This window comes from Lingula anatina, chromosome 2 (assembly GCF_051362555.1).
Source record: "Lingula anatina isolate TDL-2025a chromosome 2, LinAna3.0, whole genome shotgun sequence".
Taxonomy (NCBI): domain Eukaryota; kingdom Metazoa; phylum Brachiopoda; class Lingulata; order Lingulida; family Lingulidae; genus Lingula; species Lingula anatina.
The window spans coordinates 6,496,134-6,521,819 of record NC_141768.1 but is presented as its reverse complement, the minus strand read 5'-3'; the positions used below and the strand labels follow the sequence as shown (position 1 = coordinate 6,521,819).

At 35.7% G+C, this 25,686-nt stretch overlaps 1 protein-coding gene across 1 annotated transcript in view; it reads right to left on the bottom strand.

The window, feature by feature from the left end:
- Positions 1–25,686, bottom strand: part of LOC106154067 (low-density lipoprotein receptor-related protein 2) — a 57,281-nt gene that overhangs the window by 3,778 nt on the left and 27,817 nt on the right. The window contains exons 27-77 of the mRNA XM_087003714.1: positions 24,333–24,541; positions 23,953–24,137; positions 23,506–23,734; positions 23,072–23,249; positions 22,585–22,713; positions 22,214–22,395; positions 21,712–21,965; positions 21,341–21,515; positions 20,834–21,056; positions 20,397–20,522; positions 20,027–20,128; positions 19,529–19,720; positions 19,108–19,243; positions 18,504–18,675; positions 17,915–18,028; positions 17,560–17,671; positions 17,271–17,396; positions 16,411–16,650; positions 15,906–16,089; positions 15,265–15,423; positions 14,778–14,899; positions 14,430–14,540; positions 13,900–14,160; positions 13,416–13,532; positions 12,854–13,123; positions 12,511–12,612; positions 12,011–12,145; positions 11,190–11,444; positions 10,667–10,789; positions 10,192–10,314; positions 9,773–9,898; positions 9,328–9,459; positions 8,729–8,987; positions 8,327–8,455; positions 7,624–7,794; positions 7,192–7,418; positions 6,623–6,871; positions 6,223–6,468; positions 5,921–6,037; positions 5,393–5,638; positions 4,971–5,102; positions 4,630–4,802; positions 4,028–4,232; positions 3,716–3,841; positions 3,181–3,315; positions 2,789–2,920; positions 2,236–2,515; positions 1,444–1,572; positions 1,023–1,246; positions 473–652; positions 85–207 (exon numbers count right to left, since the gene is read on the bottom strand). Of these exons, the coding sequence (XP_086859840.1) occupies positions 85–207; positions 473–652; positions 1,023–1,246; positions 1,444–1,572; positions 2,236–2,515; positions 2,789–2,920; positions 3,181–3,315; positions 3,716–3,841; positions 4,028–4,232; positions 4,630–4,802; positions 4,971–5,102; positions 5,393–5,638; positions 5,921–6,037; positions 6,223–6,468; positions 6,623–6,871; positions 7,192–7,418; positions 7,624–7,794; positions 8,327–8,455; positions 8,729–8,987; positions 9,328–9,459; positions 9,773–9,898; positions 10,192–10,314; positions 10,667–10,789; positions 11,190–11,444; positions 12,011–12,145; positions 12,511–12,612; positions 12,854–13,123; positions 13,416–13,532; positions 13,900–14,160; positions 14,430–14,540; positions 14,778–14,899; positions 15,265–15,423; positions 15,906–16,089; positions 16,411–16,650; positions 17,271–17,396; positions 17,560–17,671; positions 17,915–18,028; positions 18,504–18,675; positions 19,108–19,243; positions 19,529–19,720; positions 20,027–20,128; positions 20,397–20,522; positions 20,834–21,056; positions 21,341–21,515; positions 21,712–21,965; positions 22,214–22,395; positions 22,585–22,713; positions 23,072–23,249; positions 23,506–23,734; positions 23,953–24,137; positions 24,333–24,541 (8,787 nt within the window). The remainder of the gene's footprint in view (positions 1–84; positions 208–472; positions 653–1,022; positions 1,247–1,443; positions 1,573–2,235; positions 2,516–2,788; positions 2,921–3,180; positions 3,316–3,715; positions 3,842–4,027; positions 4,233–4,629; positions 4,803–4,970; positions 5,103–5,392; positions 5,639–5,920; positions 6,038–6,222; positions 6,469–6,622; positions 6,872–7,191; positions 7,419–7,623; positions 7,795–8,326; positions 8,456–8,728; positions 8,988–9,327; positions 9,460–9,772; positions 9,899–10,191; positions 10,315–10,666; positions 10,790–11,189; positions 11,445–12,010; positions 12,146–12,510; positions 12,613–12,853; positions 13,124–13,415; positions 13,533–13,899; positions 14,161–14,429; positions 14,541–14,777; positions 14,900–15,264; positions 15,424–15,905; positions 16,090–16,410; positions 16,651–17,270; positions 17,397–17,559; positions 17,672–17,914; positions 18,029–18,503; positions 18,676–19,107; positions 19,244–19,528; positions 19,721–20,026; positions 20,129–20,396; positions 20,523–20,833; positions 21,057–21,340; positions 21,516–21,711; positions 21,966–22,213; positions 22,396–22,584; positions 22,714–23,071; positions 23,250–23,505; positions 23,735–23,952; positions 24,138–24,332; positions 24,542–25,686) is intronic.

Below are 25,686 nucleotides of genomic sequence, written 5' to 3'. Positions count from 1 at the left end.
TTCTCTATAAAGAGAATAAGTAGCAATAACATTCATGTCTCAAAAGCGAAAATCACACACGTCATTTACATTATTCTTCCTCACCTGCATCACAAATAGTCTTGTTGGCATCTTTGAAATCAGCGCCATCTGGGCAGACACAAGTGGCACCACCTGGTGTCAGCAGACACAGAGGCCAGCAGCCTTTGTTGCTGCATCTATTTTTTACTGCAATGAAATTATTTTTAAACCATTGATTAACATGGCAACCATATGTACATGAGAACATGTACTGCAAAAAATTCCCATCTATTTTTTCATATTCTACATCTTTTATTCAATTTTAAAATTTTCTATCAAATTTAAGAAATATATATGACACATTCCACAATTTCTGTTTTCTCTTTGGTCATAGCCAACATATATAAAAGTCACATAAAGCTGCAAAAAAAAATAAAATATTAAAAATAATAATAATTGCAGACTTTCTTACTTGCAAGATCATATCTATTCTGTTGGAATACTTTAATGTCTGTCGGCATGAGTAACCCTGACTGGAGAGTTCGGTTGATACCCCGACCAAACTTATCCATCTCCATCACCTTCCCCTCCTGTTGGGACACCCAGTAGATGCTGCTCTCAAATACATCCATGCTAAATGGGTGATTCAGGCCTGTGATACAAGAAGAGAATATTTTTTCTTGTTCTACAATGTATGTGTATAAGGCAGTCAGTGATACTGCTTCAAGGTAACATACCTATAGAAATTGTTATAAATAATAAATATGAAACACTGGAAACTTACAAGAAATGCTATCATATTTTTAGCTTTGCTTGAGAAAGAAGTTTCACATTAAGCATTGGAAAAATCTGCCACTTTCAAAACTTCGATCATATTTTTTCTTTGAACCTTAAATCCTCAGAAATAAATGGCAGCACTATACTTTTGATATTTTTGGATTATAACATGCCTGTAAGTAATAAATGATGCTATGTTATTTCATAATAAAATATTTTTTTTCCATTCTTCTTTCATAACTTACCTACGGAAACCACCACTACTCTTCCAGTGCCATCAGCATTCATGGATTCTATTTTGTTCTCCTTGGAGTCGCACCAGTACACTCTGTTATTCATTGTATAGTCTATGGTAATACCAGTGGGGTTGCCAAGACGCTGGTTGATTAAAATGGAACGATTCCCTCCATTCATCCACGCAGCTTCGATTCTTGGACTACTACCACCAAGATCAGTCCAGTACATCCAACTGTTATAAAATAGATACAGAATGGTAGTTGAGTTTGATATTTCTTTTGGTAGTTGAGTTTGATATTTCTTTCAAATATCTGTTGCACATACAACTCAGATATAGGCCTAAAGTTAAATATTATTTTTTGATAATGAGATCAAAGAACATATAAGTTATCTATAAGGAATAAATGACTGAAAGATACTAATTCCTACCCTAAAGAAGGGTTCACAGCAATAGATGCTGGATGAACCATTCGATCTTTGACTAATGTTTTCTTGTAACGGCCATCAGATGTTACAACATAAATCCCTCCTTTTTTGGCATCTGTCCAGTATAAATTTCTGAAAGAAAAATAAAATTAACTCTGAAACAAAAGCAAAGTCAAATGGATCTGCTCGTATATGTCAATGTTGTATGGCAACTTATTATAACAAAATAAAGTAATTCACACTTAATTCCAGGTCAGATACAGGCCATGCACAGTAAATTCACTATACCCAAAGGACACTTGAAGCCTCTATTACCAAAATAGCCAAATCAACTTGTGAAAGAAAAACATAACTTTTAATTTGAGAGCAAAAGGGTCAGATAAATTCTGGTGGAAAAAATACCACTGATCTACAATGTGAAAGCTTTACAGGCCCATAGCCAGGGGGGGGGGGGTCCTGGGGGTTTGATCGAGCCCCCTTTTTACACACAGGGGTCATGGTAAAAGGTACAGTTTTTTTCTCAAATAACTCATTCTTACTGGCCAAGGACCTGTCTTATATAGCCAGTCTGTCCCAATAAAGGGGTTTCCACGTTTTATTCCATCAGAGGCACCATCTACAGTGGTGAAACAAGATCACATGGCATGTTCAAAACAGACTGTATACCAATAAAGTTCAATTGTAATTATTTGCACCAGAACGTTTCACATATTTTTTTTCTCTCATGACATTCACAATCTCAACTCTTATTTCCTTCAGCAAACAATATCTCCCGATAATTATTTATCTCCTTACTTAGCAACCCAGTCAAAAGCAATGCCCTCAGGTTGTTCTATCCCTATGATTTGAAGATCTTGAGCATGGCCCTGTATGGTAGGATCATCGGGGATATAGGCACGCTTTAAAGTTTTCAATGAGCTATCACTCCAGTACACAGTTCTTCCAGCAGGATCAAAATCAATGGCTTGTACCCTCTGTTCCGTCATGATGGTATCTATGTATTCCATGTTCTTCACATTAGGTCTGAACTGACGGATTTCATGACCCGCTGAGAAGAGGAATACTGATGCAGCACCTGAGATAAAGAAAAGAAGGATAAAAAAGTTTATTTTAGATAGAAACAGTAATGCGTTTATTACTTAATATCTTCTTGCAAAACTATAAAAAAAATACTGGGATTTTCTTTCATTTACTAAAATATTAAAACAGTAATTACAAAAGTAGTAGGGATTTCATATGACTAAAATCTATTTCCTCTATTTTCAAACTTACCCAACATTTGGAATAGAGTAATTATCAATGAAAAAATTTCTTGCATAATTTTCTACTCTCAAACTTCTTTTCTTACCTGTCCCCCTGCATTTTGTGCCCCTGCTACTTGTATCTGTGAACCCTGCAGCACACTGGCACTTGTATGTTCCTTTAAGATTGGAACACTGCTGAGGACAGTTGTTTCCCCAAGATGCACACTCATCCACATCTAAAACCAACATGAAGGAAAATAATCCAAGGCACAAACTTGCAAAAAATCTGTCTTGTTTCATTTGACAGATACTTGATTCATTAATGTTCCACCATAAAAGGACATTTAACTAAATTTTATTTGAATGATAAAGCAAAAATAATGCCCTGATCTTGGAAGTATCAAATTATTTCTGTTATATTTCCGAGACTTATGTTTTATATCACAAAAATATTTTTCACAAAAAAAAGAAAAAAAGTCAACAAACTGAACCCCACCATCACAAGACTTCCTATCCGTCAGTGATATTTTGTAACCATCAAAACAGGAACAGAGGTAGCCTCCTTGGCTTAACATAGTACAGTTCTGTTCACAACCACCATTGTTAATGTCACATGTGGCGCCATCTTTATCTAATTTTTAAATAAATATACACAGACATTCACAACTGAATCCATACTGGTAGAGTAAAATAAAAAACAAAATTGGATGATTCATCTATATTCAAGGTGTTTGATTAAAAATATGATTGTAGATCAACAAATGCTGTTTATACATGAGTAACTCACATTAGGTCATTAATTAAAATGTATGTAGTATGACAAAATATACATTTTACATGATATCTGATAAAATTGTTCAAACAAATATTACACTTTGAAGACTGCTATTTCATTTATTTCATAATTATACTAATAAATTTCTTTAATTGTATAAGAAAGATCTCAAGTTTTATTCAATTCTAAACATATTGTTCATTCTTTATTTTTTAAAAATATAACATAAGTTTCATTTCTGGAAATCAAAACTTACGACATCCATTTTCATCAGAGCTGTCCCCACAGTCATCAACGTTATCACATATTTTGTCTGCTGTCACACATTTCTTATTTTCACATTTATACTGCTGCTCTGTACACTGTGCTGGTGGAGGTGTGCCTGTAATATGGAACAAATTATTATTTCAATTTATTTTTGTCATTTTTTAAGTAATCACATTTGATTTTTGAATACCACACTTTCAAATAGCAAATATATCCTCATAAATACAAAAGTTGTTCTTATCTGTAAAGTTACAATCCAGAATGAACCACTCATTGAATAACAATCTCTGAAAATACTCACACAGATCATGATTGTTTTCATCGGAGCCATCTCCACAGTTGTCAACTTTATCACACAACCGCCATCTTGGAATGCACTTGAAGTTGTCACACCTGAAGCGAGTTGTCTCAGGACATTGAATGGAGGCGCACACCTGAGGACGCTCATCTGAGTTGTCTCCACAGTCATCGTCCCCATCACATCTCCACTCGTTAGGTATACAGATCTGAAAATATAAATATTTTCTAATCATGAAATATTTCAATAAGTATGAAACATTCAGTAATGATAATTGATTCACTAACTATAAAGTCTGCATGTATGTTATAGAGCTTGTTCAGCGTTCGTCAACAGAAAGGATTGTTAGATACATACAATTGTCCCACTGCCAAAAAATATATGGTAAATGTATTATCTGTTATAGCACGAAACATTCCGAGGACAAATACTGCACACTAAAACATAATAACCTATAATAACCCAAAGAAGGTAGACATGGAGCTGAAAGCTGATGTTCAAAGAGATAAATTGTCATAGACACCTAGTACACAGCAATTATTTTCAATAATGGTGATTCACAATGACATGTGTGCAATAATGCATCCCAATGTCCTCCTACTTACAGTATTGTCACATCCAAACACATTAACAGGGCAGTAGCGTCCTGGGAATCGTGTTGTACAGTTGGTTTCGTCAGATGTGTCCAGGCAGTCGCGCACTCCATCACATATAGCTGCTTTACTGACACAGTGACCACTGTTACAACTGAACTGGTCTTCCATACAAGTATATTCATCTAATAATAATAATGATAATAATTTTAATTTTAATAATAGTAATTTCGAAAGCATTCCTACAGATCTTAAGGTTTTGTACATCCTGACTTTTCTCCCAAAGTCGGGAAAATATTCTGAATTCACATTATGTAGGAAATTTTAAGCTTTACAGAAAATAAAATCCTTACGTTTGCACATCTCAACATCCTCATCAGAGTTATCTCCACAGTCATTGTCGTGATCACAGCGCCATCTGCCTGGAATGCATTTGTTGTTCTTGCAGCGGAACTCTGACTCTGAGCAATCTCTATACAGGGAGGCTAAAAAGTAAGGAAATATGCGCAACATAATATTACCACAATAATTACTTTTCTAAATGTCATATTACATAGGCACTTACAATTTTCACTCATAAATAATTTAAATTGAGGCACACCTGGTCAATTCAAACATATATTTTTAACAGATCTTTATTTTAAAAAGGTTGCCAAATGTAAACCTCAAGGGGCATTATTTCAATTTTTTTAAAAGGCAAAACTTAAATTCAAACATTGAAACTTTTTTCAGGTTTTGTCACCACAATATTGGACCCGTCTCTAAATCTACATACCACATAAGGCAGGGTTTTCATCAGAATTATCACCACAATCATTGTCAAAGTCACATCTCCACCTGATGGGTATACAGCGGTTATTACTACATGAAAAGTCTCCAGTTGGATGACATGCTGGGCAGTTCTCGGACAGCTCATCAGAGTTGTCATGGCAATCATCACTACCATCACAAACAGCCCACATTGGAATGCAACGATAATTGGTCTGGCAGTTGAACCATCCTTGCAGACATGGTCCCTCCTCTGAAATGTTTTTGTTTTCTTTTTAATATTAATTCTGTTATGTTTATCATATATAAACAGGAAATGAGGTTTTTGTAGAGAGAAATGAAGAAACAAATAAAAGAATATAAATACATAAGCTAAGACAGTTTAAACAGAAAGTGATGAGATCATCAACTCTTTTAAAATAGTGAATTGATTTCATGTTTCCAAAGAGGTTTGCTTACAAATTATACCAATAAAGTTATCTTAATCAGAATACTGGTATTAGCAAAACATTTGTTAAGGTTCATTAATGCTCACCACAGTTTAATTCATCTGAGCCATCTCCGCAGTCATCGTCCACATCACATTTCCAAGAGGCAGAAATACACCGACCATTGGTACACTTAAACTGATCTGCTTCACAGGTGCGCAATTCTGAGGGAAAAAAAAACATGCTGCTTGTGGACTTTTGATCAAACAGATAAGTTATTACAAAACATATAAACTATCAATCAAATATCCAAGATGAAACTTTTGAAATGCAAGCATTTTGTTACCTTACAGACAGTTTAAAAGATCATTAGCATTGCTAATAGTTTTTATATAATTAAGCTGCTTACCACAATCAGGATTAGCTGGTGTTTCATCTGAGCCGTCTCCGCAGTCATCAGCATTGTCACACACCCAGCTACGTGGTATGCATTTATTATTGGAACATCTAAATGCATTCGGGTCGCACTCTTTTTGGTCGCAGTCACGCTCGTCAGATCCGTCTCCACAGTCATCCTTCTGGTCGCATACTTGGAATGGGAAGGTACAGTTCAAGTTGTCACACTGGAACTTGCCGACTGGACAGTGACGGTCAGCTAGAAAATATAAAATGCATATCTTATTATTTGTTTATTTGTTTATTGTTATCTGTTTATTTTGTGAAATGTCCTTAAATGCACATTCTTTAAGATATAATTTATCAGAGAAGAAAACTTATATGTAAAGTAATGAAATAAATGTTATACTCACGACAATCTGCTGGCTCATCAGATCCATCATTGCAATCCTTTTCCTTATCACATTTCCATATGAGAGGTATGCAGCGGTCATCAGTGATGCCACAGCGGAACTGGCGGTCAGTACAGTTAGCAATACAAGTCTTGTTGTCTGTGGCAAGCAGGAAGTAGTCTGGACAGTCACACCTGAATCCAGCGCCCCCTGGTGTGATGAGGCACAAGTGAGAGCAGCCACCATTGTTGTCCCCACAGGGGTTTGGACCTAAAACACAATGTACATTAGGTAAGTCTGTAAACAATGACAACAACATATTTCATGTATCAAGTGGCACGTTTCTCATAACTTCCATGCAATTTGGTATCCACAGATGTCCCCACATACCTACATTGAAATATTCTATTGCAATCACTCAATTTCTAACATTCTGTAAGGACAAAATACTTAAATTTCTTTTAATGTTAAAATCCAATTTTACAAAATGAATTCATTTTAAGCAAAAGTGAATATTTTCCATTTTATATGTCTAAACAGTGATTTATTGGCAAAATTTAATTTTTATGAAAACTAATTTCTTTCAGTACCTTGTTTCTGTTGCAGAGGGTGCATGACCTTGAGGTCCATGGGCCTGTGAATTGTGTTGACCAGTGACGTCTGGTTAGCGCCTGTGTACTTGTGTGCTTTTTCAATACTCAAATGGTTCCAGTCGGTCCAATATATCCAGTCTTCAAACACAGCAATGGCAAATATGTGGGCTATTCTTACTCCTGATATGACCAACTGTCTGTTGCTGCCATCAAGGTTGGCATACCTGAAATATAATGTGCATGTGTATAAGATTTCATGTCATTTCATATGATTAGAACAAGAAAAAGCTCCAGAACCTGCAGTGAGATGTATATGTCATAAGCATATATAAACAAATATCAGTTTAGCTACATTTTTCTAATTGTGAAAATAAGAGAATATTCCATCACATTTTCTTGGAAAACTAATAACTAAAAGCTGAGACTAACTCAATGTAATCCAGATGTGCATCAGCCCACCACATCTTCCTGGTGACATAGTCGATGGTCAAGGAATTAGGCCAGCCCAGTTTCTCCGTGATCACAGATGACCGATTGGTGCCATCCATTCCCACACGAGCAATGTAAGGGATATGACCCCAGTCTGTCCAGTAAATATATCTGGAATAAAATCCTTAACATGTCATACATATTTTAAATTAGTAATATCAAACACAAATATGCAGTAACTGACTTTTATTGGGCCATTAAAAATTTGTCATTATTATTTTTATTATTATCTGTTAACAGGTTTTTAATTTATCCTTTTTTTTAATTATTTGGATAACATCATATACATAAAATTCTCACTAGAACACACTCTTCCATGTTATGTCAAGGTGATATTTCTTTTACAATGCATTTGAAGTCAATTTTTGGCCACAAAAGCCAACCAAATACCACCATACAGTTTGGAATAGTAAAACTTAGAGAAATACAAAAGGACATAGTTTTATGTTTTAACTGAAAGATGGTATTTGAACAGGTTTTTTCTGTTTACTTTCTATGCTGTATATAACCGGGGAGGGGTGTTATCCCTTGGCATGTCAAATATATTTGAGTGGTATAAGAAACTAGTAGAAGTATAGTAGAAGTAATATGCATTACTGGGAAACCACACTTGCTTCATATGTAACTTTCAAGTTTCTCTTACCCTGTGGAGGGGTCAGCAGCCACTGCCCTTGGGTTGGACATCTCAGTGGACAGGAGGGTCTTACGACTGGTGCCGTTCAACTCAGACACAAACATCTGCTCCAGCTGGTAGTCAACCCAGTACAGCTTTCTGCAAAATTACAAAATTGAAATTGTATTTTCCTTTCTGGACAAATCTCAAAGAAATCAATGACCAAAAATATTCAAATATAATTGATACTCAACTTATAGAAGGATAATATCTTTTATGATAATAATTCTTTAGTAATGAACTCTATTCCATGTAGAATGTATATTAGACCAAAAGAATAACTATCAAAAACATTAAGAATCAAGGACAAACTTCTCAATAAGCTATGTTTTAAAACCATCTCATTGTCTAACTCTTGAGAGAAAATAGTACCTTCCGATCCAATCAACTGCCATGCCCTCACCATTTGGAACGTTATGGCGGATAATCACTTCCACATCAGAGCCATTAGTGTGCATACGGTATATCCTGTGGGTAGTGACATCAATGAAGTAGACCATATCTTCCTTGACATCGAAGTCCAAGGCTACTGCACTGCCCAGGCCTTGTTTTACTAGCTGGTAGTCTTGACCATCCAGGGACAGCTTCCTGATGTAATAGCGGTTGGTAAAGACAATGTAAGGCTCAATATCTGAAAAGAAAAAAAAATTGACTTAAGATTTATTAAAAGATGCAAAGCAGAATAACTGAATATCTTCACTTAAAGATGAGTAAATAGAGTATTTCAAAATAAATTTATCACAGCAGAGTTAATACAAAAATAGATATTTGAAATTGATTCAAAATTATAAGGTTTCTCATTGCACCATGCACCAAGACCAAATGATTTGCCTGATAGAAACTTAACTAGTAGTCAATTTAACTCCTTAATTCAAAGGAGTGACAAAGAGTTGAAAACTTCAGTACTGGTAAAACAAACAGTGCAATTACAATAACAAAAACTGCCATCAAGAGCAAACCCTACTACTTACTGTCTCTTCTTTTGCAGGTCCGCCTATCGGCTGTCTCTAGGTAGCCATCGACACACTTACAGTGGTAAGAGCCCACAGTATTCTCACACAACTGGCTGCACACCCAGGGAGTCTCTTCACATTCATTGATATCTGCAACAGAAATAAAATATCTTAATAAGTACTTTTTGAATACAGCATATAATGTAATTTGCACTTGATTTTATGTGATGGCCAATGAATTCTTGCACATAAGTATGACTTAAAATTTGATGAAATTTTTTCTTCTGAACAGTATCTCTTTAACTGTCAATTTTTCAAAATGTTCATAAAAATATATTGATGATAATTACCTTATAGTATAATCTGAACTCACTCACACACATGCATGCCCATAAATGCACACAAGCAAATAATTTATATTTATATTATTATATCAAATGGAAATCATCACTGTAGTTCTTACCTCTGCAAGTCTTTCTGTCAGTTCTAAGAGTGTACCCTGTGCGACAGGTACAGTGAAAACTGGTCACCGTGTTCACACAGTCGTGTTCACACTGGTTCGACACTACCTCAGCACATTCATCCACTCCTAAAATGCAACACAGAATTGAAAATAAATAAATTAATAAAATCACTCAGCTCTTCAGGCTTTTAAGACAATTTATGTGCTGGGCAATCCTTCTTATCTTATACAGGATATAATGTGGTAATAAATGTTCATCTTACTTTTTTACCATAAGGTTTTATAAAGAAATAGTTTTATCAATTTGAAGGCCAAACCATATGGATATAATACAGCAGTAGAGCTAGATGACAGCAATATGGAAATACTTCACAAATCAGACAAATGACCATCTTGAAAAGGAATAGGAAATAACTTGCCACAATGTTGTTCATCTGACATATCAGAGCAGTCATTGACTTTGTTGCACACAAACTGGTACTGTATGCAGTCCCCATTGTTACATCTGAACTGGCCAGCTGGACATGTAGGGGCAGGGGTCACTGGAAGAGAAAACAGCATTAACCTTCTTAAACTACAACCTATGACAAACTCATCTATAGCACTTGAGTTGAAGATATGTGAACCACATCAAAATTAAATATGTAATGTTCACATAGGGCTGTTTTGTTTATCATTCACATATATGATGAGACATTTCCTTAAAGAGGTGAAATATGTGTTTTATCAGATTAAATTGATAAAATTATATTCTACATGTTCTTCACATTTCACATCTGTCAAATGGGTCTGATAGCTTCATTACCATTTTCACCTGAGCATAGAAAACATTTTATCTAAGATACAAAATTCTGCAATCTATGACCTATAATTTAATTTCTCCTGCATACGTACAACACATGGACTCCTGTTCATCAGAATTGTCCAGACAGTCATTATCCCCATCACAGACCCAGCGCTGTGGTATACACCGTTTATTGTTACAAGTAAACTGCTCTGCTGAGCAGGTCGCATGGGCTGAAATAAATATGGGAGCAATGTTCATGTCTTTTTCTTAAGTTAATGCATATTTTACTCTTTTTGCAATGTTAAAAATTCAAGTGAAAATGAGGTGATTCCAGATTCAGGGCAGTATGTGACATATGTAATCCAATCTAATCTAATCTAATCATGATTTATTAAGAACTTATTCATCTGATTAGAAATGGTACAAAAAATATAATCCAAATTGCGTGGAAGAGTTTAGAAATGGTTTGTGAGAAAATTGCTTTTTTATGAAGAGTTAATTAGATTTGGTGCCATAATCCCAGCCAGGATACCTTCCATACAGTTGGATACAGTTTCAGTAAAATTCTGCATTTCTCAAAAAAACTGTGTACAATTAAGCTGTCACATAAACAATGAAGCACATACTTACTGCAATTAGAGGGTTCATCAGACATATCCCCACAGTCATTGTCATGGTCACACACCCACCCTCTATCTATACACACTCCATTAGAACAAGTAAACTGGTTCTTAGGACACGTCCCAGGCGGACAACCAGCTTCATCCTCGCCTCCTACACAGTCACTCCGCCTGTTACATCTCAGGGCCAGCGGGATACAGGAGTAACGACCAGCATCACGATTGGATTGACAGTGAAAGGTGTCTGGCGGGCATGTTCGGTCAGCTGATCAATTAAATTATGAATGGTAAGCTTGGGTTTATAGCTAGATATAGCATTATGAAAAACAATTAAATATGATATTATTAGTTTTCTTTTTGTATTTAGAAAAGTATGTTATACAGTAATATACAGTTCACGATTAGGCTTTTATAAAATGAAAAAATTATCAATCTATCCAATACAAACAAGATCAGTTGGCTTCATACTCAAAATGGATTTGCTGAATCCTGAAATGATTTTACCTCCCTGGGGAGCAGGTTCATGACATATCTAATTACTTACAAAATTGACAAAAGCACTTGATACATTCCTATGCAATACTTGGCATTAATTCAACAAGATTCCTTTTCTGCAAAGCTTTAGTTATTTGGTTTGGTTTATTAATTATCAATCATTAAAGTGGTAGAATATTTACAGCTCTGTATCCAAAACTTAACTTTAGGTAATCACATGAAATAATCAACCACTTTCCCCATCAATAACCAGAAGAAAAAACCTACAAAGAAAATAAAAGAATCAGAAGTCACATCTTAAGTTGATATGCCTATCTCCTCCATTGACCCACTTACCACAGTTATGTCTTGCCTCATCTTCATCAGATCCGTCTTGACAATCATTGTCACCATCACAAACCCAGCGTGATGACACACAGCGACCATTGTCACATGTAAACTGGTTGCCATAACAAGTCCTGTTTGGGTGATCTGAATAAACAAGTTGCAAAAAAGATTGACTTAATTCTAAAGTTTAAAACCAGTCATAAGCTTAACAATGTTTAAATTGATAAAAAAAGTTTTCTACCTATGCGGCACGAGTCGACATTTCAGTCTTTCCTCAAGTTGCCTTGATGACTGGATTGCCAAATTGAGCTCCAGAACTGAGAAAGTTTTTTATCATTACACAAAGACCAAAAAAAAAACCCCGATTTCACCATTCCTTGAAATCAATAAAATACTAGTAGTCTAAAATCACTGTTCAGTCTGCACAGGGATGTATCATAATTCTTATTAATTTGTAATTATATATTACCCTACCTCTATGAAAGTGTGACACCATTTTCTGTACTTACTACAATAGTCTGCTGGTTCGTCCTCTCCTCCAGGACAGTCCCTGTCCCCATCACAGTGCCAGTTAGCAGGCAGACAGCGACCAGTGGAGCAGCGGAAATCTCCTGAGGAAAAAATAATTAAATAACTTTGGTATAACAAATAAATATTTTAAAAAAAAAACCTAAATGAAAAAAGTTAACGCAAATGCAGACTGCAAATATTTTCATAAGTGAAATGATTAAACGTACATTTTTTATGAAACATATTTTGAATATATTCATTCACAGATATCAGCAAGGAAAAATATTCAAAGTTTCCAGTGGTCATGAATAAAACTTGTGAAGACTGCCTTCCTATACTTACCCTCAAGACAAGGCTCACTGGCACAGAAAGTAGGGTTTTCATCTGAGCCATCAGTACAATCATTATCACCATCACACAGCCATCTTCTGCTGATGCAGACATTGCTGTTTGCACACTTGGCCATCCCTGGGGCACAAGTTGTTGGTGGGCAGCCATGTTCATCGGTGGCATTACCGTCATTACAGTGGTCTATTTCATCACATACTTGAGCCTGCGTGATGCAGCGGAAATTGGCACATGTGAAAGAGTCTGGTGGACAAGTTGGAAATGCTGGAAATGACAACAGGTAACTATGTAAAACTTTTTCAATAGCAGTATATGAATCGATTGTGCTACAGGTTTTGAAACACAACAATATCTGTATATAAAAAGCTGGAACATAATTTGATATTATGTTATCTAACTCAAAAGTTGATATTTTCTGGGTAAAATTCACCCAAAACTTGTCTCTAAATCCCTGAGCACACTTTGATAAGCAATTTTTACAGATTCAGAAAGGCCATTACCCACTACTCGACAACCCATTTCTTTCATATCCCTCTTTATTCTGAGCGATACTTACTACACCCGTCCTCATCACTGTTATCTCTACAGTCATTGTCATGGTCACATCTCCATGATAAATTGATACAGCGGCCATTACCACATACAAACTTATGTGGAGGACATGTATGATCAGCTGGAAGTTAATAAAAAATACATCTTTAACCAATCTATATTTTTTTAATTAAGTAATGATGATTTACATTTAAATTCTTGCATCAGCTGCAGCAAAAGTAAGACTTCTTTGACCCAGACATCTTTACACTGAGCAAGAGAAAAAAATCTAGCTGAAAGTCTACCTCTAATCAAACACATACAGATAATTTTTTTTAAATTCAATAATATTTGCAAAAATCCAAAAGACAATGATACCTGACCTATGTTCAAACTTTATACAGTAAGAACAGGTTGAAACATAAGAAAAACAAACAATTGCTATTTAAGATGCCCAATGAAATATTCCCACATTGACCAAGAGCTGCTATCACTGATGCACAACTCACCACAGAAATTTGGATTTTCATCAGAGAGATCCCCACAATCGTTATCCAAATCACAGGCAAATTCTGGTGGCAGACACTTCCCATTCATACAAGTGAATCTATCAGAGGCACATGTGGCATTGGATGGCACACACATTTTGTTATCATTGGCTAACTTGGTATTCGTGAAGTCGTCGCACTGACATTCTGCCTGCCCATTAGGTCCAGGATGGCATGAGTGACTACAGCCACCGTTGTTGATTGCACAAGCACTGGTGGTGCCTGGAAGACAAGTGGATCAAATCATTTCATTGGTGATGAGGTTCTCTTCTATAATTCTTTAAATTTTGAAATGTTTTATTTGATTTATTACATACACGTGAAGGATGAAATTGATATTTTAAACCCATGCAGTAAACCTGAAACTACAGATTACAGAAAACAAAAATGAGATTATACCAAAATTGCTGTTTTTTTTCTCTTTTCACCAGAATGTTACTTTCTTAAAGAACCACACTACCACACTACATGCTCCATAAATTCAAACATACAAGCTTGTCTTTGTGCAGTGTAAACATGGATATCCATTGGACGGTTTGGTAGTCCCTGGATCATAGGTGTAAGATTGGCTCCAGTGTGCTTCTCTGCTCTGTACACTCCAGCTTTGAAAACAAAAATTTTATCAATTGAAACATTTCAGCTGAAAAACTGATAACCCACTACTTAAAACTTCTTATTAAGCACAATATCCAAACAGAATGAAATTAAAAAATCACTGAAATTGCAAAATGGTTCCACAACATTAAAAATGTTAATTAGTACTATTTCACATTTCTTAAAAATTTGGAAAAAATATCAATTTTTCAAGTTGTTTTGGTATGTTATGGATTGCAGCTTACCTAGTTTCCAATCTGTCCAGTAAATGTAATAACCAAACACTGTCAGGGCAAATGGATGAATAGCAGTTTCCATGATGACTTCTCTATACTGACCATCCAAGGCAGAGCGTTCAATTTTTTGCCTGAATTCAAACAATAACAATGTTTCATGACAATAATTCACCGTATTCAATACTAACACAATAACCTAATTCAACACCAATAACATTCAACTTCAATAATAATCATTTCATTGTGTTGAAAACAAGGATGTATGCAAGGAGACCATTGGAGATAATACTGCCCCCTTTAATTTCCAACAATTATCATCTTAAGAGTACCAGCCAGCCTTATGGAACTATCCTTACTTTACTTTATGAAACACAGTTTACACCCAACATGAGCCTTGGTATAAAAAAACTCTGAACGTTTAACACATCTGAATTAAAATATCAGAATTACTTGATTCTATGAAAAAAAAAACTCATGGCCGTTATATTACACTTACATGAGAGCATCGGCCCAGTACATTTTCCCCTCTTCAAAGTCTATGGTCAGTCCATTTGGCCAGCCTAGCCCAGTGCTGATGATGGCTGTCCTCTGTTGGCCAGCCATGGTGGCGCGCTCTATCTTGGGAGATTTCCCCCAGTCTGTCCAGTACATGTGCCTGGAAGGTAGGTATTAAGTTTGGTAGTTTGTTTTATTCCCATATATAATATGCAGGTTAAATGGTCAAAGCAATCCACATTATTATATACAAGTTTAATCAAGCGTGATATGAAAGTTTATGTATATATAACCTAATATTTAGCCAAGCAAAGTTTTATATCCCAATTGGATGAGGAACTCAGATTTAATGTTTTTGGCATAATAAAACAAAGACTTTGGTATATGGTATATGTTATTAACAGTTGAGAATGTGAATGAATGCTTTGTAAGTTCCAGTATCACTGTAACTTTTTTGTTTCAAATCATAAGAAGTTCAAATACTGTGAAGCAATGAATCCTAATAAGTAAAGGGGGGGGGGTTCTGAAAGTGCACACCACTTATCATACATTTACCTACTGATAACAATATATGCCTCTATCTATAATTCTATACAAGTACGTCTCAATATAAAATGCCTGTAAGTAAAATAGGAACTCTACCCTCTGCAGGGGTCCAGTACTATAGCTCTAGGGTTATCTGCCACTATCAAAGTCACACGATTGCTGCGGTCAAGATTCATGGAGAAGATGCGATGGATGGCATAATCTGACCAGTAGACCTTTTTGTTGACCCAGTCAAATGCCACCCCTTCTGGTGAATACAGCTCCTGAGTGGTGCCATCAACTGGAAGATATGGGAAATATAATATAATATTCTTTAATCTTATCTCTCTCTAATCCTAATGGTAATACTGTTGATTTTTATTTTTAAGTTGAAACATGAATAATGCAATCCTTGATGAAATTTGGGAAAATAAAATTATACAAAACTGACAGACGACAAAAGAATGAACAGTATTTGAGCACTTAAACATTTCTCTTTTACCTTGTAATAGAATGGTAATGTTAAAACTTTGAAATCATGGTTAAATTTCATACCTGTTAATCACGAACATCTTAAATATACCCTAGTTTAACGCAAATTCACCTAAACTTGAGTACTTACTTGTCCTATTTGCATGAGCAACAAAATCACTGACTTGTCCAGTGTTACTCAAGTCAACTTTACTGAGCTTTCTCCCTCTAACTTGAGTGAAGTATATAGTCCCAGTGGAATAATCAAAATCCAGCCCTACTGCACCTTCCAGGTTAGTAATGGGCATGAACGGCTGAGAGTGATCATCTGGATTGAGATGGAGGCTGCGGATCTCGGATGTCATGGCAAATACAAGGTATTCTGATGCTTCTACAATTTAGAAAAGGCAGTTTATAGAAATAGTGGGACCTGTTTCATTAAACAACTGATATGTTGGGGGTTTGCTAAATATGATATTATTCAACTCTAGTAGCCAACTTTATGACTTTGTTGGATTAGTCTAAGGTTATTTCATAATTGTCCCTTAATAAATATAGCAACTCACTGATTACTGTCAATACCATGAGTAAAACTCAAGACAATAAGAAATTGGTCTAACTGTGGCTTAGTTTTAGACTGTACAAATGAGGGAAGGGACCCTTAAATTCTTTGTGACAATGGCCAATGGTCCATATATTTCAAATAAAAAATTCTACAATGAAGACATTAAGAAAAAAAAAGAAAACTATTTTCTTTAAGCTTGCATTAAAGATACTTTAAAGATCCTCTTTCCATTGGTTTGAAAAAGAACAGACTAACAGGTAGCATACCCATAAAACATAGCAACAATTACTTGTTTTTTTGTCAAATAAACAATTTTTCAGTGATACCAAGAGTAAATTGCTCTCCCCCCCCCCCCCCAAAAAAAAAAAAGTAAATACGTTTTGCTTAATTATGGAGTTAACTGTCTTAAACTTATGACAGAATGTTTAAAGCTAGAGTTTACGCACCTTTACAAGACTTGCCATCAGTGTTTAGTACTCCAACTGCACACCTACAGGTTGGCACGGTGGCACTGGGTAGGGCAAAACACAACTGTTCGCATCCTCCATTGTTGGTAGAACAAGGACTTGTCACTGCAAGACAGTAGTACACAATTAGCAAGTATATTCAGCAGCTAAACAATACATTTTGTGGCAGATCCTCCACTTCTTCACCATGAATTTTTTTCATTTTAACATTATTTTTCACTTTATGATTAAAAACATTCAGATCTTATTGTTCTCATTCCCAACTCACCCTGTGGCTGTACAGAGGCATCATATATGACTATATCCCTCAAGTATTCCATGTTGGACTGCACAACCACTGGAGCAGTAGTGTTCCCAACATTTTTGCTGGCTTTGAAGATCTATCAAAAGAACAACATCTTAATGCTGAATATAATTTGATTCAAGCAAGCATAAAATTTTCCCTATCTTAATACTGCTCTACTCATTTACTCTTTACAATAAACCATATGGAAAATTGTGTTTAAATGAGCCTATGAGTAAGGGGTTGTATAATATTACATTAAATCTAATGCTTCAGAGAGACTATTTTCAGTTTGAGATATCTGGGTGTTAAAAACGGGCCTTTCAGTAGACTTAATTACCCTCTTCAGGTTCCTGTCTACCCAGTAAACATTGTCCTGGAACACTGCCAGGGAGAATGGACTGGGGAGATTAGAGCGGATGTACTGTCTGGATCCACCACTGAAGGTCACACGCTAAACAGGGCAAAAATATCATTACATGATTGACGAATAGAAATGAAAAACATTAAATCACTAAATGGAACCTCACCCACAGATGGTACTAGCTCTGATCTTTTGTGTGTATATTATATATTTCCTCAGAAAACTTTGCGAATCGTCACCGCTTAATTTTTATTTTCTAATTCTTAAAAACTACAACTGGATTAATTAAAATTAACAATTTAATATATCATTAACTAAGTTATATAAGATATGGTTTACAAGACAAAAAAAAGCTTTAATATCAGAATCCCTTCATCAAACAAGAGAAAAATTCAAAACATGTTTCTTTAGGTGTCAGTAAGGGTAGAGATAAAATGAAAATTCTCTATAGTTTTTATATTTATCATAAAAAAGGAATAAATATCAATTTGCTTATAATAATTAATATAAGTAATACAATCACTACTGCATCACTATGACACCCCCATATCACAACCTACACTACCTGTATTGCATCCACTACACTGTCCACCCAGTAAACATGGTGTGTGGTGATGTCCACTGTAATGCCTCTAGGGATGCTGACCCCAGTGGACACTATAACTGTCCTGTTACTGCCATCCAGATGTGACCGCTCTATCTTTGGGCTCTGTCCATAATCGGTCCAGTACAAATACCTGCATTGTTTTTATATGGATCATAGTTTTAACAAAGTGTTATAAAAGTGTAAAAAAGTCATTTTAATTATTAAAATAACAAAGAAAAAACTAAATATGTAAAATTTTAATGTTATGAAAATTAATACAAAATGCCTCAATATTATATGCAACTTAGTCTCTAAAAAGGACTAAACCTCACAGAATTGAACATTTCCTATGATATGAAAGCAGAAAGATGAAGAGATGGGAGAATAATATCACAGACTGGATCGGGCTGATGTTTAGCAGCATCCTCAGAAAAGCAGACAACAGATAGGAGTGGAGAGAGTTGGTTGCAAAATCCTCAAGTGGCGCCCCCACAGTCCACTAGACCATGGGACAGAACAGGATCAGATAGGATTAGATAGGATAGGATAATATAAGATAGTGTTGGATAATAGAAACTAATACCTTTTTATAGGGTTCACTGCCATTGATCTTGGTTTATCAAACTGTGTCCTAAGCAGTGTCAACCTGTTGGAGCCATCCAGTCGACACACCTCAATGTAAGTCTCTATGGCCATAGCATTGGTGAAATATATGTTTCCTGGAAAAATTTCAGATCCAGTCTTGTTCAAAGATTTCCTTTTCCAATATGGTCATCTGATACTCAAAATTAATAGTGATTTGGGGGGAAATTAGGAAACATATTGACACCATTTTTCATTTTCAAGCATTTTGCTTTTTTTATGAAAACATCTTAAGATTAACTTATTCTTTTAACTATTAGGCCCATTCTTTGCTCAAGAGATTAACAGACAAAAATCATTAACTGCATTTCAAAGTAAAAGTGGATCAACCAAATAGAATGTTTGCACTGATTGACCCTTACCAGCTACCCAGTCTAATGCCATTCCTCGGACTCCATTGACACCTATTCCTGATGATATGATATCTTCATATCCAGAACCATCTTGTTTCACCTTCCTGATCCCGCTGGTCTTGTTGGAGCCAGATCTGACACTGTCACACCAGTAGATGGAGCCACTTGAGATATGGACTGCAATTTGGAGAGCATTACGACCTGGAATAGAAATACACACAATCTCTACACTCTTGCCTCTTGACATCATTGTCACTGTCACAGGATCCGAATCTCTGCCCGAGTTTTGGGTGGAGTAAAAATGATTGCAGCTAAGCATCTGGGTCATAATGAGAACCCTGCACTTTGTCTCAATTATAGTCCCTACCAATGCTGCCCCAACAACACTCCACCCACCCAGTCACAGAGCTGATTACTTCACCCTGGGTTATTTAGCAGTTACGTGCAAACAAAATTGTGCACTTTTTTCTAAATTTTCTAAAGGATTTTTGCTGCAAGTGTCCCTACCTTTCTCTCCTATAGGTACCATAGCCTCCTCCTGCAGGTCACTTGCCAAACTGTAGCCTCTTATACTGGTCAACTGAGACACAATGGCAAAGGAGTTTACAGCTGCAATTAGAGAAGATAGAAAACAGATTTGATTGACTAGAAAGCAACAATAAAACACCTGAATATAGTTATGCAATACAGAAAGCATCATTTATACATGTATGGAAATTTCAATACGTAAACATAGGAAATTTATTCACTGGCCTTAAAAACAATCAAATTAGAACAGTCTGTATTCAAAAGAAAGAAAACAAAGTCTTTTCGTGGCACAATTTCCAGAATTCCATGAGATTTTTCTATAACTAGCAGACAGTGGACTTCAGATTACCTGTGCACTGTGTGTCACCTTGCAGAGTATACCCTACTGTACAGGCACATGTTCTGCTGGATTTGCCATTAGGGAGACAAAGATGCTGACAACCCCCATTGTTACTGCTGCAGCCATTACTCTGACCTGAAAACAGTTTGAGACACAAATCAAACCCTCTTCTGAAAAGTATACAAAATCCTGCATTTTTTCTTTTCTTATGTCATTTTTTAAAATTTTTTGACACACTGCCACAAATGGTAACCAATTTTAAAATAATTCTCTGCTCTTATTACTGCATGCTTCAAGGGGGTGCAAATGGTGGCATTCTGCAATAAACCTCATTTACATAGTATTTCTTTGTCAAGTTTGTATACCCTACACTGCCTTTTCATCCTTTATATGTATCACATCCAATCACTTGACAAATAATATTGGGACTATAATTGTATGCACACCTTGATTATGTCTCTCTTTGTATACCATCAGTGATTTCAGCTTTTCTAGGTTATTCTTGAGTCGGGTTTTGGCATGTCCTGCTGCCATAGCAACCTCGTAAATGGCCTCGTAGTTCTGATCTGCATAATAGAGTTTGTCATTGCGTATCGTCAAGCCTGTGGGGTGACTGAGTCCTGAGAGGAAAGAGCTGCGCGTACCAGTCCCAAGATCATACTTCTCAATCTGGAAAAATAAATGAGATTATGCATTAATTCAGACAAATATTGGCCGATGCATTAAAATATTATAAATTTCAAACAAAAACAATACAACAAAAACAATACTTAAAAATATGCTGCAAGTATACATTACACAAAATGATATAACTGAATACTACATGATTAATCATGAAGTGATGAATCGTCATACATTGATAGAAGGGAAAAAAGGTGAACCATAAGGATATCTTAATTAACAAGTCGATTCCAAAACTTCCAAGAGAATCCAACACAGAAAACTTTGCCTACCGTTTCGTGACTTCCTTGGCTCCAATAGAGTGCCTGGTTGGCAGCATCCAGTGTGATGTATCCAAGTTCAAACAGGTTATCTGAGACCAGCACAGTGGGGTTGCTACCATCCATATACATGCTGGCCACCTTCCTTGGGACAGACGCAAAACCTTCATCCAGCCAGTACACTTTTCTGGAAAAAAAATATTAGAATTGATGAAAATATTTCAAAGCAATTAAGACGTAACACAGAATGGGTTGAATGTTTCAAAATTTAAGCTTTCCGATAAGAAGATTTACAGCAATATCTTATATCTAAATTCATTGGATAATGATTGGAACACACACTGTTTAAAAACAATCCAATGGTTCTCAGAAATGAGACTTGCCCTTCTACGGGGTCCACACAAATTGAGACAGGGTGTCCTACTCCAGTCACATTCCCAGAGTTCCTCAGTATAATTTTCCTATAGTGTTGATCACTGTTCAGTTGAATAACATTGATGGTCGAGTCTTCTTTACTTCCCCAGTACATATTCTGAGACAACCAGTCAATGGCAAGACTGTAAGGTGAGGAGACAAAGGCACTGGGAGCGAAGTCTGTCCTGTTTTCTCCAGTAAGTTTCCTACGCTTTACAGATCCCTAGGGCAACAAAAAACCATAGATACACAAGTATTCTTTTATCTTGATAACAAACTTATATAAATATATAATTCAAAGTATTTTAAGAATTACAACCATCTTGTAAAGGAATGCTAGAACTATGTTTGAAAAAATATGTTGCATCAATGTCTAACACCAACCTACAAATAACTTAATTTTCTTAAGCAATCAAACAGTTAAATGATGATTTCCACAAATGGACAAAGCCATCTGTCTGTTCTACATACTTCTCCAGACTGTTCCGAGTACTCGATCCAATAGACAAATCCTTCCTTGCTGTCATAGTCCATATCCCAGCCTCCAGTAAGTCCCACCACTGGCACAAACATGTCAGTGGCTTCTCCTGGATTAGTAAATGTGCTGCCACCTATCTGGCCAGCTTGTATATACATCAGGAATTCATCACGAGCTGCAAAAATAACCAACATTGTTGTTTTCCATTCTACTTTTCACATTGGAATGTCACATTACATCAAAATTACGTTCTCTCTCTCACTTTCTCTTACACCCACGCACACAAATGCAAACAGCACTGAAATAGGAAAACAAATGAAAGAAATGAATATTGATAGTTTTAGAATTACCAGTGAATACTGACCCTGCTGACAGTTATGTGCTGAGCTATCTAACTTCATTCCCACAGGACAGGCACACTTGTATGACTGGTTAGGATCTGGGGACAGCAAACAAAGATGGCTGCACCCATTCTGAGCACAGGGATTGGAGGCTAGGAATAACGAAGAATTATTCATAATCTCTGAACTGAAGGCACATTTTATGAATGTGGACGCGTTCAAAAAATATAAAGGGTAAAAATCATATGTATCTTTTTTTCTAAACTGAGAAGATATGCAACCAAAAGCAAGCAATGTGGCAGTTCTCCTTTTAAACTTCAAAGATTTTTTTTTGTCACAATTTTCTATGATAGGGTCAGTAAAATACTAAATATTACTAATTGTTATTTACACAGAAAAACAAAATGTGCTTAGAGGAAATTGGGTATAGGATAATCCTTCATACACCCATTTCCTCTCATTTACACAAAGAAAAGTAACTAGAATAAAAATAAAAATATTGGTGCTTACAAGTAGGTTGCCTTAGTGAATGGAAAGCAGCAACACCAAGAGGCTGGTTCATGTTTTTTATTACTATGGTCTTCGTGTCACACGTGAACTTAGAGCACCTGTTGAGTTGGTTGTTCAGACGATCTGTCCAGTAGACATTATCCTCAAAGATGGTCATAGCATGAGGGTGACGGAGAAACTGAAATTTAAAAACAAAAAATCAATCCATTCTACTTTATATTTTTACATGCATGCACTTTCCCTTAAAAATTACTAAAATAAATTATTTTATTGAATTATTTGATATATTCCACAAAGCTGTACATAACCAGAAGCTATCACTAGCTGGCATCCAAGCATTTATTCAAAGAGGCACAAACATACAAATTCCTTACATTTTTTCAAGAAATTAACCAAAAATGCAAATTAGTCACACAATCTTCAACATAACTCACGTGGCTATTGGCTATCACTTGGTGTCTCCCTGTTCCATCATAATTCACAAATTCAATATAATCCATATGGGCATCACAGAAATATAGACGCTTGGTAGGAAGGTCAATAGCCAGACCATTAGGCCAGAAGAGTTTAGTTGTTACGATAGACACGCGTCCACTCCCGTCCATGCCTGCCCTCTCAATACGTGGATTCTGGCCCCAGTCTGTCCAGAACATCAATCTTTGTCTGAATTTATAAGTTTTAATTTATTAAAATTAGTGTTAAGAAGTAAAACAGCTATTGCATCTTAGAATGAAACAATTATTTAAAATAGTTTTCAGAAAAAATCTAACATAATAATCAAATTATTATTCAATAGTTCTAAAGTTAAGTCAGTGAAAGTAAAATAATTAATTTTGGTAAAATGCCCTGTATGCAAACAGGTTCATTCTCTGATATCTTACCCTTCTCTTGGATCAAGTGCAATTGCCCTTGGATTGGTTACGTTGTCCCCAAACAACACCGTCCTGTAGCGTCCATCCAATGTGGCTACTTCTATTGTCTCCAGCACATAATCGGTCCAGTAGATGTTTCTGCCAACCCAGTCCACCGCCAAACCCTCGGTCACATCCACACCACTTTCAAACAACTATAAGAGAACATGTAGGTACTTTATTTATCTTCTCTGTCTTTACTTGCATTGTCATTTTTCACTTTTTATTCTTGTCAAGCCAATATTGTATCAATATTACACAGATGCAAAAAAGTTATAATATACTAATAAGAAGTCCGATATAAAATTCTCTTTATCATAAATTTTTTCTGAAATTAAAGAATTTCTTACCACTTTACAATCTGTCCCATTTACATTACAGTGGTATATTTTATTAGCCCTGGAATCAGCATAAAACAATTGCCCCCCTGCAACATCCACCTCCACTGCGATGATATTGGTGCCAGTAATTGGGAGAACTTCATAATTCCACTGCTTTAAATCTGAGCGATAAATGTTCTGCCGATTGGAAGTAAAGATAAAGGCAGTGTCATTGCTGTCTGTAAAAAAAAAAAATAATAATAATAAAAACCAGACTGCAACTGGCTGAAGCCAGTGGCGGAGGATTCCCCTGCAAAATAGGTGTGGAAATGCTCTTACAAGGTCATGTGAAGGTCATGGGTTAAATTTGACCCAATATTCTGAAAGAGCATGTGCAAATTGGGGGGGGGGGGGGGGGCAAGAAAACATTACTCTAGCCCATTACAATATTTCTCCATGAAATAGCCAAATGACCTTGAAAATGAGGGTCAAGGTCAAATTTGACTTTTGATTTGGGGTTTTTGGGTATATGTTTGGGGTAGTTTAGTATGCATGCTATGACCAAAAACCAGTGTTTCATGGAGAAACTGCCAAACTCAAGATTTCTGCAATGTCATAAATATTTAAAAATCTATATTAAAAAAAGTAATTAGGCAGTCGGTACCAAAGTACGGCTAACCTTAGATAAATATATAGGGCATTATTTGCCACTATGATTAGGGCTCTGGGCCTTCCGGTTTTTGAGATCTCGGAAACAAACCTTTTTTGAGCCCGTTTGGCCATTAGCGACTTTGACCTTGACCTACTTGCATAAAAGTAGGTCATTATCTGTGGATTTGTCTCAGTATCATTGACCATAAGGCCCTTAGCCATATGGCTTATACTTTAGGCCTAATGGCAATTTCAAATTTCATAAAATTTGCCTTTAAAAGACCCTGTGACCTTGAAAAGTAGGTCAAGGTCACTGAAACTGGGTCTGTGGCATATTCTTGCCTCGGGCTACCTATGATAATTATTTCAGATTTTTTGCGAAAAAAAACGCGCGGAAAGAATAATAATAATAAAAACTATAATACCACCAAAAACAATAGTATTCCCCTATGGGGAATCCTAATAATGATAATAAATAGTGCATTTAAGTGCAATTTTAAAGGTTATCTACAATGCACATTACAATCACAACTCTGCATATAACCATGAATACCATTCCCCATCTTCTATTTTTGTTTCTCTAACACACACACACACACACACACACATATATATATATATATATATATATATATATATATATATATATATATATATATATATGCATAAATTAACACAGCTTTTAAATTTGGTAGTTAACACATTACCAGTCTATCCTCTAAACATCCCTACT